The sequence below is a fragment of the Dreissena polymorpha genome, chromosome 1 (assembly GCF_020536995.1).
Source record: "Dreissena polymorpha isolate Duluth1 chromosome 1, UMN_Dpol_1.0, whole genome shotgun sequence".
NCBI classification, from domain to species: domain Eukaryota; kingdom Metazoa; phylum Mollusca; class Bivalvia; order Myida; family Dreissenidae; genus Dreissena; species Dreissena polymorpha.
The window spans coordinates 25,294,098-25,308,387 of record NC_068355.1 but is presented as its reverse complement, the minus strand read 5'-3'; the positions used below and the strand labels follow the sequence as shown (position 1 = coordinate 25,308,387).

The window sequence follows — 14,290 nt, the reverse complement described above, 5'->3', positions numbered from 1 at the left end:
TTCATGATGATGTTGGACACCCAGGCAAGGACAAGTCCTTGTGGTTGGCCAGGCAGAGATTTTATTGGCCCCATCTAGAACGAGATCTAGAACTGAAAATTAAGGGTTGTACCAGATGTATTTTGAGGAAACGTCCTCAACAGACAGCTGGTCTGGTGAACATCAAGACCACAAAACCCATGGAACTGGTTTGCATGGATTTTCTGTCCCTAGAACCATCAAAGAGAGGCCATGAAAATATCCTGGTAATAACAGACCATTTTACCAGGTATGCACAAGCTGTCCCTTGCAAAAACCGAACTGCCACTACTACAGCAAAAGCCCTGTATGACAACTTTATTAGATACTACTCATTTCCTGAACGCCTTCACAGCGATCAGGGAAGAAATTTTGAGAGTAAGGTAATACAAGAGCTTTGCAAAATAGATGGAATTTAAAAATCCCACACAACCCCATACCATCCAATGGGTAACCCAGTGGAACGATTCAACCAAACACTCATAAAGATGTTGGGAACACTAGATCCAGTCCTAAAACAAGATTGGAAATCCTTTGTAGGTCCCATGGTGCAAGCCTATAACGCCACTAAAAGTGACGCTACAGGATATTCGCCCCACTATCTCATGTTTGGGTGGCATCCCAGACTTGCGATAGATACATTCATGGGTATCGAGCCCGGGAATGAAGGATCTCCAGACCCTACTGGTTACATACACAAATTGCAAAATCGCATGCAGCAAGCCCATAAGCTGGCTGCAGAGGCCTTTGCGAAGCAAGGTGTAAAGAATCAGGCATTTTACAACCGCAAGGTGAATGCCACCAGTATTGAGGTCTATGATAGAGTTTCAGTGAGAAAAACTCATTTTGATGGTAAGCACAAGTTGGCTGACCATTGGGAATCTGAACCGTATACTGTCATGGAAATCCCAAATCCTGACATTCCAGTAAACAAGGTTAGACGAGAAGATGGTGCTGGTCCTATCAGAACACTGCATAGGAATTTACTGCTGCCAATAGCAATATTCCCTAGTGCTTCACCCACATCAATTCACAAAAAGGGAACACATGTCGTGAAAAAAGGATTATCAGATCCCAGTCAAAACACATGGAGACATCCGATAGTGACTGCTCGTCCGAGTCAGACTCTTATGTCATTCCACAGCGGAGAGTCGGATATGTACCTGGGTATGTCACAAGACAACGGACACACAGTCCGGTTGTCAATGCCAATTCTGAGATTCTCAGTCCTTTATCTCAGACACCGTCAGCGGTAGATGGTAGCATGTCTGAGCAGTCAATCAACTCACTCAATTTGTTGAGTGATCAAAATTCCACAAACTCAGGAGTTAACTCTCATGTTGGTGAGTTAGTTAGTCAGCCAGTGAGTAACCAATCTCAAGGTGAGACTCAGACTTCATCACATACAACACAGCAACATACACCTCAGGTTACACCACCTACAATAATACAACCAGAACGAGTTGGCAGACCCCAAAGGCTAAGACAACCTCCAGATAGATATGGAGAATGGGTCATGCCAATCTTTGCTCAGAACTATAATGATTGTAAAAAGGAAGTCCATATTTATTATGTATAACTTATTTAGTATACATAACAGTCCCTATGAAAATGCATTGTCTATCTGCTTTTCATGAAAACATTTAAACATATTTTAAAACAATTGTTTTAAATTGATTTTGCTTTTGCATGTTTTAATTTATCATATTTCAATGGTTTAATAATATTTAGACCTGATGAATGGTATTGTTTAATTTTCATCGTGTGTACATTGTCTTCTAAAGTCAATGTGATGTTTGCTAAAGAACAGTTTTCAGTATATTATTATCAGGATATATTTATCTATATTTTGGTCAGTAAATAGAATGTTTTAACAGATTGATTTATTTGCAATCTAATAATTTATATTGCAATTAGTGTGTGTACTTAGATTCAACCTTCTAAGTTGAATTATTGTGCATATTTTCCCTGTATATATATAGCACCAACTCTGTTTACATTTGATTGACAAGTGGGTGAACTGTCAGCTGATTGAACAGCTGTTTTCATACATACTGTATATAGGTCAGGAATTTTCCCACGCTCCTTGTAAACACTGTATACTCTAGTGGAGAGTGTACTTCAGTAATGTGAACTGCTGGTATAGTCAAGGGGGTACTATAGTAGGGATTGGTCATTTAAATGTTTGTGTTATATGTTTAAAATGTCAGGAGCCATTTTTTCCAACAGAGGGAGTATGTAACAGGGTATTCACTCTGACACTAATCCTTTAATATTACTAACCCATGCAAGAATGTGAGCGAGTATCAGTGTGGGTGCTAAGTGGTGAGTGAATGAGTTACTAACACTGTATGTTTTTATGTGAGATGTTTTAACTATAGAGTTTCAATGGTTTTATACCCTAGTTTATGATCATTCCATCATAAAGTCTCGTAAGAGATAGATGTTGGCATTTTCCATTTGTCAGCATATATTTATTTTAAAACTTAAGTCCTCAGGTCGCTGGCCATCATTTTTAATATTATAGACATCTATAAAATAAAGAATATATACGACAACCCACTTGTGTTCTCTCTATTAACAACCCGGCTACGCCATTAAAATTTTTTAGGCCTGTAATATGTGGCTATCTCTTATATCTTATATGTGTCTGGGGAATTTTGATGACATCAATTGCATTCTAACTTAAAATATTTTTTTTAGTGTGTGTTTTCTGTTGTATGGGGCTTTTGTGGAGCAATGTTTTGTAAAAAACGATGTTTTCATCGTGTCTGCATTCGTAGGACATGCCTTTTTATTGCAATTATTTCAAGACATATAGATCTTTAAAATTATACCATGGTTGGAACAGGAAAATGAAAGGCCAAAAAACATGCTTTAAAAGTTGGCAATATTATAATTTGTTCACTTAAAGTCACTTGCTCACGAAGTGTGTTTTGTCATGTGGTTCATTCCGTCACGCATAGTCACGTGCTAACCTAGTTTTTGCAGTCACGTGGTTCATTCTATCACGTGATTCATTTTGTTACATTTAGTCACATCCTCACGTAATGTGTGTTGTAACGTAGTTTGTTCTGTCACGTGTTTTGTTAACGTATAGTCACTTGCTTATGTAGTGTGTGTTGTCTCGTGGTTCGTTCTGTCACTTGGTTCATTCTGTCACATACATTCACGTGATCACGAAGTGTGTGTTTTCACGTGGTTCGTTTTGTAACATGGTTCATTCTTTCACATATAGTAATGTTCTCACGAACAGTGTGTGTTGTCACGTGATTAAACGTTCAGATGTATTGCAGAGTGCCGGGGTGCGCAGGAGAAGGCGGAGGTTGCGGGAACTCAAGGAGCACCGGATGGAGCGGCGCATGCATTCCGACAAGATCTTCCAATACAACGTGCACTGGGTCGGCCGGGAAAGTATGTCGGGAGCCCAAAGGCTGGTCGGCCATACATTCGCTGAACCCTTTAACACTCCGCTTCTGAGCAGGAAAGGGTTAAACTCAATTACAATTACGCACGATTTTAGACGACAATAGCCCCTTATTCCCCGCGTTTGGCTTTCACAAGCGTACGGGAGCAGCTACTGACGCTCTTTTCCATTTGCAGACAATCAAACGCTTATGCGTACCTTTAATAAAAGTAACAGTAACAGTGTTTTCCACAATTGAATTGTATATGCGGACGAGTAAACAAATATCGCTACTAAACATGTACACCTTCAATTCAATGAAATTAGTGTCAAGACAATTACTTCTTTACCAATTTTAATGCCACGATTGATTGTGTTTTATATTAATATTCAAATGTAATCCAATAAACGTGTTAGGTTTTAAGCACATCCGGTTTGCGCTGCAGGTATCTAGCCGGATACATGCTAAGAGCACCGGAAGTACCTGGCGCGCCTCTGCAAGGACTTCGCGGACAACATGATCTCTCGGGTGACGCAAGCTATTCGGAATCGAAAGCTTCTGCACGTCCGACTCACCGAGGAATTTTGCAGCACATTCGGTTGTGCGCGGAGTTCCATAGACGTACCGAGATTCTGGATGTACGCGCGCTCAACATTCCAACGCTATCAATTTTGAGAATCATGAGCGATTTCTCTGTTACTAGTTTGCTACACCTAATTGTGTAATGCCCTATCGTATTCAAATCTGTATACTACACTTTGAGTATGTTCGGGTTTTCAATCAAGGATCCTCCAACTGTCCAAGACAGAGCGGTAGTCGGAAATAAATTGGCACAAATGTTTATCTTAGATTTAACATATTTATTTTAGCTCGATTGCATCGAAAGTCTCAGGCTTACAGAAACGCTCTCGAGTCCGTTTCCTGAGTATATAACCAGTACTTGGTGTCTTTGAGAAAGATCTAGAGAACGCTCCCCGAGTGGGGGTCGATCCAGTGACCTCCCGATCTCTAGGCGAACACCTTATCCATAACGCCACGGCGAACTGAATGTTTATCTTAATAAGCAGTTGTAGAGTGTAATCAATTGGTGGCTTCTTGTGTAAGGTCTTTTCTGTATTAGGACTTTAATATACTATTTGTGTGAATAGTATGTGGATGTTCGATTATTATTGTTAAACATGAAGCTAAGACAAAACGTGTGCAAGTTATCAATGACTTAAGATTTGAGCCTCGCTCTGGGAAAACAGGGCTTAATGCATGTGCGGAAATGTTATTCTCAATTTAGCCTGTGGAGTCCGTACAGGCTAATCACGGACGGCATTTCCCGCTGTTGAATTTTTCATTAAAAATGGTTCTCTTTAAAACGAGAATCAAAGTGTAATTAGTTTGTTGGGACTGCACAGGCTAATATGGGACAACACATGCATAAAGCCCTGTTTTCTCAGCACGAGCCCCATTTGTTGCCACTGTGCATTCTTCTCTTACAGCGGATCAAATCCTTCTTGATGGACGAATCGACAACGGCCCCGCTCGTGGTGCACGGAAATAGAGGTTCGGGCAATTCCATCCTGGCGTTGTCGGAAAAATTGAGCAAGATCTGGCTGGCCAAGACGCCCAAGCTAGTGTTAAGGTAACTGATGCCATGTCGATTTGAGCATATCTTGAGTGCCCTCGGACTGGAGGGTGTAAAGATTCTTTGAAAAAAAACTTACGCACGCACGCACTCGAATGAGACGATGGATGATGGAAAATGCAGTATTTGTTTTAAACTGTTTAAAATAAGGTTTCCTATATGAACTACCGATATAGCAGTATTGGAACTAGTAAATATACCAATGTCATTAATAAGTTGCGAAAGAGACAAATTTATCGAATAGACTTTTTTTTCGTAGTTTTGTAAGACCTTTATAAATAAAAACCGATCAAGTGTTCATTAGTTTACGTGTTTGTGTATTTCGAAGTTTAGGAGGCCCGTTCTTGCCTGAGGCTTGAATAATATTTTTTGCTATGATAAGTCAACGAATAAATTGTGGTCGCAGAAACTAAATAAACGCGAGTTATAAATTTTGTGTAGTCCGTTAGCAGTGTATTTTGATGTCCTCTTTATCATAAGAAATAACGTCATTTTGCTACCATTTACACGCAAACGCATTATTCATATATTTCGGCTTGTTCTGGAAAAACGAGGCTTAAATCATGAGCGTAGAGTGCCGTCGCAGAAAAGCCTGTGCAGACTGCAGCGAAGACACTTTCCGCTTGGAGCGGGTTTTTGTTAAGATTTTTTATTTAAACGAAAAATTTTCAGAGACCGCGGAAAGTGTCGTCCCTGAGAAGCCTGAGCAGTCCATACAGGTTAATCTGGTCCTACACTTTACACACATGCATTAAGCCTAGTTTCTCACACACAGGTTAATCTGGTCCTACACTTTACACACATGCATTAAGCCTAGTTTCTCACACACAGGTTAATCTGGTCCTACACTTTACGCACATGCATTAAGCCTAGTTTCTCACACACAGGTTAATCTGAGCCTACACTTTACGCACATGCATTAAGCCCAGTTTCTCACACACAGGTTAATCTGAGCCTACACTTTACGCACATGCATTAAGCCCAGTTTCTCACACACAGGTTAATCTGAGCCTACACTTTACGCACATGCATTAAGCCTAGTTTCTCACACACAGGTTAATCTGGTCCTACACTTTACACACATGCATTAAGCCCAGTTTCTCACACACAGGTTAATCTGGTCCTACACTTTACACACATGCATTAAGCCCAGTTTCTCACACACAGGTTAATCTGGTCCTACACTTTACACACATGCATTAAGCCCAGTTTCTCACACACAGGTTAATCTGGTCCTACACTTTACACACATGCATTAAGCCCAGTTTCTCACACACAGGTTAATCTGGTTCTACACTTTACACACATGCATTAAGCCTAGTTTCTCACACACAGGTTAATCTGGTCCTACACTTTACACACATGCATTAAGCCCAGTTTCTCACACACAGGTAAATCTGGTCCTACACTTTACACACATGCATTAAGCCCAGTTTCTCACACACAGGTTAATCTGGTCCTACACTTTACACACATGCATTAAGCCCAGTTTCTCACACACAGGTTAATCTGGTCCTACACTTTACACACATGCATTAAGCCTAGTTTCTCACACACAGGTTAATCTGGTCCTACACTTTACACACATGCATTAAGCCCAGTTTCTCACACACAGGTTAATCTGGCCCTACACTTTACGCACATGCATTAAGCCCAGTTTCTCACACACAGGTTAATCTGGTCCTACACTTTACGCACATGCATTAAGCCCAGTTTCTCACACAGAGGTTAATCTGGTCCTACACTTTACGCACATGCATTAAGCCCAGTTTCTCACACACAGGTTAATCTGAGCTTACACTTTACGCACATGCATTAAGCCCAGTTTCTCACACACAGGTTAATCTGAGCTTACACTTTACGCACATGCATTAAGCCCAGTTTCTCACACACAGGTTAATCTGAGCTTACACTTTACGCACATGCATTAAGCCCAGTTTCTCACACACAGGTTAATCTGAGCTTACACTTTACGCACATGCATTAAGCCCAGTTTCTCACACACAGGTTAATCTGAGCCTACACTTTACACACATGCATTAAGCCCAGTTTCTCACACACAGGTTAATCTGGTCCTACACTTTACACACATGCATTAAGCCCAGTTTCTCACACACAGGTTAATCTGGTCCTACACTTTACACACATGCATTAAGCCTAGTTTCTCACACACAGGTTAATCTGGTCCTACACTTTACACACATGCATTAAGCCCAGTTTCTCACACACAGGTTAATCTGGTCCTACACTTTACGCACATGCATTAAGCCCAGTTTCTCACACACAGGTTAATCTGGTCCTACACTTTACGCACATGCATTAAGCCCAGTTTCTCACACACAGGTTAATCTGGTCCTACACTTTACGCACATGCATTAAGCCCAGTTTCTCACACACAGGTTAATCTGAGCTTACACTTTACGCACATGCATTAAGCCCAGTTTCTCACACACAGGTTAATCTGAGCTTACACTTTACGCACATGCATTAAGCCCAGTTTCTCACACACAGGTTAGTCTGAGCTTACACTTTACGCACATGCATTAAGCCCAGTTTCTCACACACAGGTTAATCTGAGCTTACACTTTACGCACATGCATTAAGCCCAGTTTCTCACACACAGGTTAATCTGAGCCTACACTTTACGCACATGCATTTAGCCCAGTTTCTCACACACAGGTTAATCTGAGCTTACACTTTACGCACATGCATTAAGCCCAGTTTCTCACACACAGGTTAATCTGAGCTTACACTTTACGCACATGCATTAAGCCCAGTTTCTCACACACAGGTTAATCTGAGCCTACACTTTACGCACATGCATTAAGCCTAGTTTCTCACACACAGGTTAATCTTAGCTTACACTTTACGCACATGCATTAAGCCCAGTTTCTCACACACAGGTTAATCTGAGCCTACACTTTACGCACATGCATTAAGCCTAGTTTCTCACACACAGGTTAATCTGGTCCTACACTTTACACACATGCATTTAGCATAGTTTCACAGAGCGTGGCTTCATTATTATTATGTACCTGAAACGTCAACACACATCACATGACGCATATTTCTCTGGGCTGCAGGTTTCTCGGTACAACAGTGGAGAGATCTTCCGTACTGCCTCTGCTTCGGAGTCTGGTGCAACAACTGAGTATGCTGGGGAATCAAAGCCCACGAACCGGCCTGGTACGTGTGTCATTATCATCATCATCATCATCACCGTCATCATCATCATCATTATCATCAGCACCATTATTAGCATCAACATCATCATTATCATCATTATCATCACCATTATCATCATCATCATCATCATCCTCACTATCATCATCATCGTCGTCGTCGTCAATATCATCATCATCATCATCATCATCATCATCATCATCATCATCATCATCATCATCATCATCATCATCATCATCATCATCATCATCAGCCAGCTCGTCGTGTCGTGTTCGTCGTCGTGTCGTGTCGTGTCGTCCGCGTCTAGCTAAATCCTTAACATTATGTCAAGGTTTTGAACATTGGCTCTAACATCAAAGTGCTTTCACCTACAACTTTGAAACTTCATATGAAGTTGCACCTTGATGGGTTCTACATGCCACACACATATTTGGGTCACTATGTCAAAGGTCAAGGTCACTGTGACCTTAAAAAAAATCTGAAAAGCTTTCATTTTTTCAAAATACATCGCAGCCGAGCATTGGCACCCGTTATGGGGTGCTATTTTTCTTATTATTTTTTGCTAGTAATGTTATTCTTAAAATTTGTCTTCTTTGTCATAGTCATGCTTACATTATAAATCTGGTCGTACAGTCTTTAATATTGTAGAATGCCAGTCCCAGGTTATTTCCTTTCAAGATGCATATGAGCCTAGTTCTGGGAAAAGTGGCTAAATGCTTGTGCGTTCCATATTAACCTATGCAGTACGGTATTATGGAATTCAGTACGGTATTATGGAATTCAGTACGGTATTATGAAATTCAGTACGGTGTACAGGTACAGGTCTATTTCACACGCAAATTCAGTTACGGCGGAAATTGTCTTCCCTGATTAGCCTCTGCGGACTGCACATGCTAGGAAGAGACCACAATTTAGCACATGCATTGAGCCCAGTTTCCCAGGGCGGGTTGTACAGGCTAATCTGGGACGACACTTTACACACATGCATTAAGCCCAGTTTTCCCAGTGCGGGTTGCACAGGCTAATCTGGGACGACACTTTACGCACATGCATTATGCCCAGTTTTCTCAGAACACGACACATATGTATATCGGGTACCATACTATTTTGTTTAAAACACTCCTTTCTTGAAATGCCTCGTGCAAAGATAAATTGTCATATGGATTCTGAACAATAGTTTCTCTTTTTCAGACCGTTGACCTTCTAAAAGTCCAGTTAAATCGGCTCTAAGAGGAAGGCACGGAAGAGTGTTCACTCGTGGTCATCTTGGACTCGCTTGACCAGCTGGACACCTCACACAATGGCCGCTCTTTGATGTGGCTTCCGGCCTCCCTGCCGCCTCACTGTAAGATTATTGTGTCATCACTTCCGGAGGAGAAATACGAGAAGTTTCCGGCTCTCAAGGTAGCGAAACTTAAGAAAAAACTCAACTTGTGAACAAGTAAAATTTTAGCCGAGGCAATATCTTAGGTCATTCTAGGGGGGTCCGGGGGCATTGTCCACCCCCGCACCCGTAATGTTTTTTTCCTAGTACGTCTCAAGTGCGTTTAAAGTCCATTTAAACCACATTTTTTACCTAAATTATCGGAATCGTGGATGCTACATATGACCGTTTAGTATCAATAAAGTTAACACAAAAATTTGCTACAAGTTTAGTGTCATTTTTAGAATATGTTACAATAATCGATGTTACATTTGAAGTCAGATAGAGACGCAGCTCTCTCATAATATGTATATGGATAATATAATGTGCTTAATAAAATTATTATTGAAATACTAAAATAATATAGATCTACCTTAAAGTCTGAAGAAAACAGATCTATCAGTCATTTTAGCGAATTATGTTTCATGAATTGTGCAATACTTTTTCACTGCCTTAACATATTTTATTATTCTTCAACTCTTAAATATCAATCTTATTGAACGCTTATTCAACTCTCCCGCCTCCAGTCGAATCCCACATTTTAAAAATTTGTTTTCGAAAAACTGGAATGTGTTTATGAACAAACATTAATGCGATGACATTAAGCCAGTCTTCTTTCATAGTAGAACGTGTCCACGTTTTAAGCCGGCCATAAAGGGGAGAATACTAATAAAGCCGAAAACGCCAACCACCCGAAGTGTGTTTAGGTCCAAAATAGACCCAGGCCTGGTCGTAAAACATTCGATTCTAGCTCGGTACGTTCCGATGTCTTCCATGAATATAGCATCAAAGTGTACAGTGCGACGCTTTGTTCAATATACGGATTTTCCAAATCATTTTGCTGAGCAATTTTGGCATCAATTAAAGTTATTAAATTGAAATAATTATCTGCCTCAACATGAACCAATTGTACTCAGTGATAATATTTGTTTGTGAATATCATAGTGACTAAAATTCATTAAATTGCCTCAATTTTTTATATAGATTTTACTCGTTGACATACATTTTCCTTTTTCCATGTAATCTCAACCACAGGTATTGGGCGCGTGGTCAAGTCACTTTAACACTATCAATATGTCATAAAACAACTTTCTTCATTAAACAATTCTGATATTATATATATATAAACATAAATTATATCAGATTTTTAATTTATTTATTTTTTAAGAAAAAAAAAGTTTGATGACATATTGATAGTGTTAATATGACTTGGGCCACGCGCCCAATACCTGTGATCTCAAGATTGCTCTGCAGATTTTAGCCGAGGCAACTGCCTCGGTGTGCCTCAGCGTTGCTTCGACGCTGCTGATTAATATGAATTAAAAGACGCTACCGAGAAATGTGTCTGTTCCCACGACTTTTAATCGTGCGGCAATGTTCAAGGTCGCCGGATGTAACGTAGGCATCCTCGAGCTTTCAGAGATAGAAAATCTATTCAAATAAAACCAACCGATTACAGCTATGTAAGTTTTGGTTTTTAATTTAAAAAAAAACATCATCAACAGGAACAACGAAATACAGAGGCATATCGATGAAAATTTCCAGTCTAATAGAGGCACATTGGCCGCTGCTTCCGGTTTAGTCTCACTTTAATGTGACATCAGTGACGCCGCACTGATGACAATGCTGTCTGGAACATTTGCATTCGTCATGTGTCGAGGTTGAAAGTCGCCGAATGTACCATTGGTCTGCATGAGCGAAAAAACGCGTATTCGCACTAAAATATATATGACGAAAACACACTTCAACAGCCAGAATGCGCTTTTTCGTTTCAATCATAAAAGAAATAAAATATTGAGGCATTTTGGTGAAACGTTTCAGTCTTCTAGGGGCACTTGGGCCGCTGCTGCCGGTGCAGTCTTTCTTTTATGAAGGCGTGTTGAAATCAATTTGCATTCTTAATCCTACCCCTTCGTAACAGTTTTTGTATGAAAACGGAACAAGATATCTAAAACATGTTTAGTTTTCAGCTATCATATAGTCTTAACCAAAGTTCAGGGTCAGATAAGACTTCAAGAACTGTACCGGAGATATAAATAACAAAGCTTACATCGCCAATAATAACGAACATAAAGCTGTGCTATTTTAGAGTGATCCGAATTTAAGTATTCAAAATTATGGCCTCTGAATAAGGAATTTGGCGTAAAGTTAATTCCTTATTTGGAAGCCTGTATTTCGGACAATCACTTTCGGATATGTTATATTTAATATGTAGTGAGGGTTATTTAAGCTTGATTATGTTATATGGACGTATTCTGTTACATTTATTTTTATATTGTATTCGACGATACACGCTGAAAACAAGTATTATGAAGACGATAATAAGGAAATGGTATTGCCTCACTCAAACAAAAATAAAAATTAACCGAAGAATACAAAATGTCAATGAAAATCGTGGTATATGTAGGTTCGAAGTAAAAAAAAATATGCATAACAATATATTTCTATCTAGTTTTATTAAATAATAACACAGTTTCTTATTCAGTAAGAATAAAATCACATCGAATAAGGAACTGGCATTTTCATACTAAACAGACTATTAAAAATTTAAAATGAACCAAAGAGACCAATTAATCAATGTAAATCATTGTTATTTTAGGTTGGGTATAAAAAACATTTATTGCAGCAAATCTCTACTAAGTTTCATTGAATCATAACCGAGTTCCTTATTCGAATTGAAAAAGTAATGAGGAACTGATCCCTTATTTGTCATTCAAATCGAATAAGGAATGTCATTTTCATACTTAACAAAATATTGAAATGAACCAAAGAGACAAAAACATCAATGAAAATCATTGTAATTGTAGGTTCCGAATAAGGAACTGGATTATAAAAATACAAAAACATGTTTAAATGTACAAGATTGCACTTTTATATCACATACATGTAAAATAATAGTATATGCTTTAGGTTTTTGTTGATGTGAATTAGTATTCGAATTAAAAATATCGGTTCGGTTTAAACAAGAAATCCTATGCAAGCGCGAAGAAGAAACATGAATATGTAACGTAATACATAACGTAAATGTATTCGAGTTACTTTGTTTTGATTTACTTCAGAAATGTTTGCATTATTTTTTTTAACCATGCAACAATTTTCTAACGCGTGAATAAGGAATAAAGAACTTGGAAAAAGGAACCAACTTGCTCTCCATGGAATACCGCGCTATGCGTGAACTAAAAATACCACGAGTTTTATTTCGCTCTTTGATTATTTTATGTGTATTGCTCTCATTTGCTGAAATGAATTTCGACAACATATAATGATGCCGTTTATATGAGCCCCGTTCTGTGAAAAGTGGGGTTCATGCACGTGGGTAAATTCTCGTCCCAGATTAGCCTGTGCAGTCCGCATAAGCTAATCAGGGATGACACTTTCCACGTGTGTTGCATTTTTTCGTTAAAATGAAGTCTCTTTTAAAAGAAATTCCAATGTGGAAACTGTTGTCACTGATTAGCCTCTGCGGACTGCAAACGCTAATCTGGGACGACACTATACGCAATGCCTTAAGACCAGTTTTTCCCAGAACGGGGCTCATGTAAATAATTCATGAATTACATTTTTGTTTTCATTTATTTTTATTGAGTTTCTTTTATGTGATTATTCTTTCTACACTCAAAACGTCCGAATTGTTGTAAATGTTGCATTCCCCCTGAACATTATTCGATACTTTAGATACGTACATGATATCTTTGGTTAATAACAAAACAGTCCAATTAAGTAAACTTTAAAAAAATAAATATATATATTGTGCGTCATACTTTCAAACGTTTTACTCAACAGGAGGTGGTCGGCTTTGCATACATTTGGTTTTACGAAGCAGACAACAGATCAGTGGTCATGGAAATTGGCAAAAAGTTGTACTTGTTTGACCTTGAACAGATTAACTTCAGCATCGTGTTTCCGGGCATCGTCTCGGTAGGAGTGGGTATCGTCACCAAACAGAAGCGTACGTTAAAGTCCTTATTTACATTTTACAATTCATGTGTGGGGTGGCAGTATTCACAACATTGTAATTAAATATTACGGTCATGGTGTGCCATTACTATTCAGCGTTACTAAGAAATCAAAGTCATGATTTGAAGATTTTGCGAACTGAGCGATTTGGGTCAGAGCGTGTTAGAAACCGTTCCGCCCAATTTATCTCTGTCTATGACGTCATTCTTCATTTGTAGAACTCCTCGTGACGTCACGTTTTGGCAAGAACGTAAAACTGTACACCATCACAAACGGCTGCGTTGACGCCATAATCAAAACTGGATACAAGGAGGAGATCTACCAAGTTGTGATCAGTTTTTATACCTTTCTCCACAGTATGCCATAGGCCACCAGTACAAGTGTAGTAGCAAGCAGTTAACATCTCAAAACTTTATTGCATTTTTGTTTTTGAATAATGTGACGAACATTTACATTCGCAAGTGATGTGTTCATATTATGTACGGCCATTCTCCCCATACCCCTGATTCACGAAGGGCAGTTGCCAGTTCTCATAAAAGCATGTGTACCAAGTAATAGGAAGACAGCTTGCCTAGGAAAAGTGTATGTTAACTGGCCGTCATGATATGACTTTCATACTGTTGAAAAGGGTGATCAATGAAAATGATCCCCGTTCTGTGAAAACTGGGC

General features: G+C 39.2%; 1 protein-coding gene across 1 annotated transcript; it reads left to right on the top strand.

Annotated features, from left to right (window-relative positions):
* Window positions 1-8,189: 8,189 nt before the first annotated feature.
* On the top strand, window positions 8,190-14,243 carry LOC127868071 (uncharacterized). Its single transcript, XM_052409675.1, has 4 exons — window positions 8,190-8,244; window positions 9,433-9,645; window positions 13,448-13,613; window positions 13,840-14,243. Exons 2-4 carry the CDS (start codon window positions 9,556-9,558, stop codon window positions 13,986-13,988), a joined length of 405 nt encoding a protein of 134 aa, XP_052265635.1. The 5' UTR covers window positions 8,190-8,244; window positions 9,433-9,555; the 3' UTR covers window positions 13,989-14,243.
* Window positions 14,244-14,290: the final 47 nt, after the last annotated feature.

What these genes read in the sequence shown, in the direction of transcription:
- LOC127868071 (XM_052409675.1), top strand. Translation starts at nt 9,556, where the DNA reads ATGTGGCTTCCGGCCTCCCTGCCGCCTCACTGTAAGATTATTGTGTCA. An exon ending in AGAAGTTTCCGGCTCTCAAG is followed by an intron (nt 9,646 to 13,447) that starts GTAGCGAAACTT and finishes TTTACTCAACAG; the next exon opens with GAGGTGGTCGGCTTTGCATA. An exon ending in TATCGTCACCAAACAGAAGC is followed by an intron (nt 13,614 to 13,839) that starts GTACGTTAAAGT and finishes CTTCATTTGTAG; the next exon opens with AACTCCTCGTGACGTCACGT.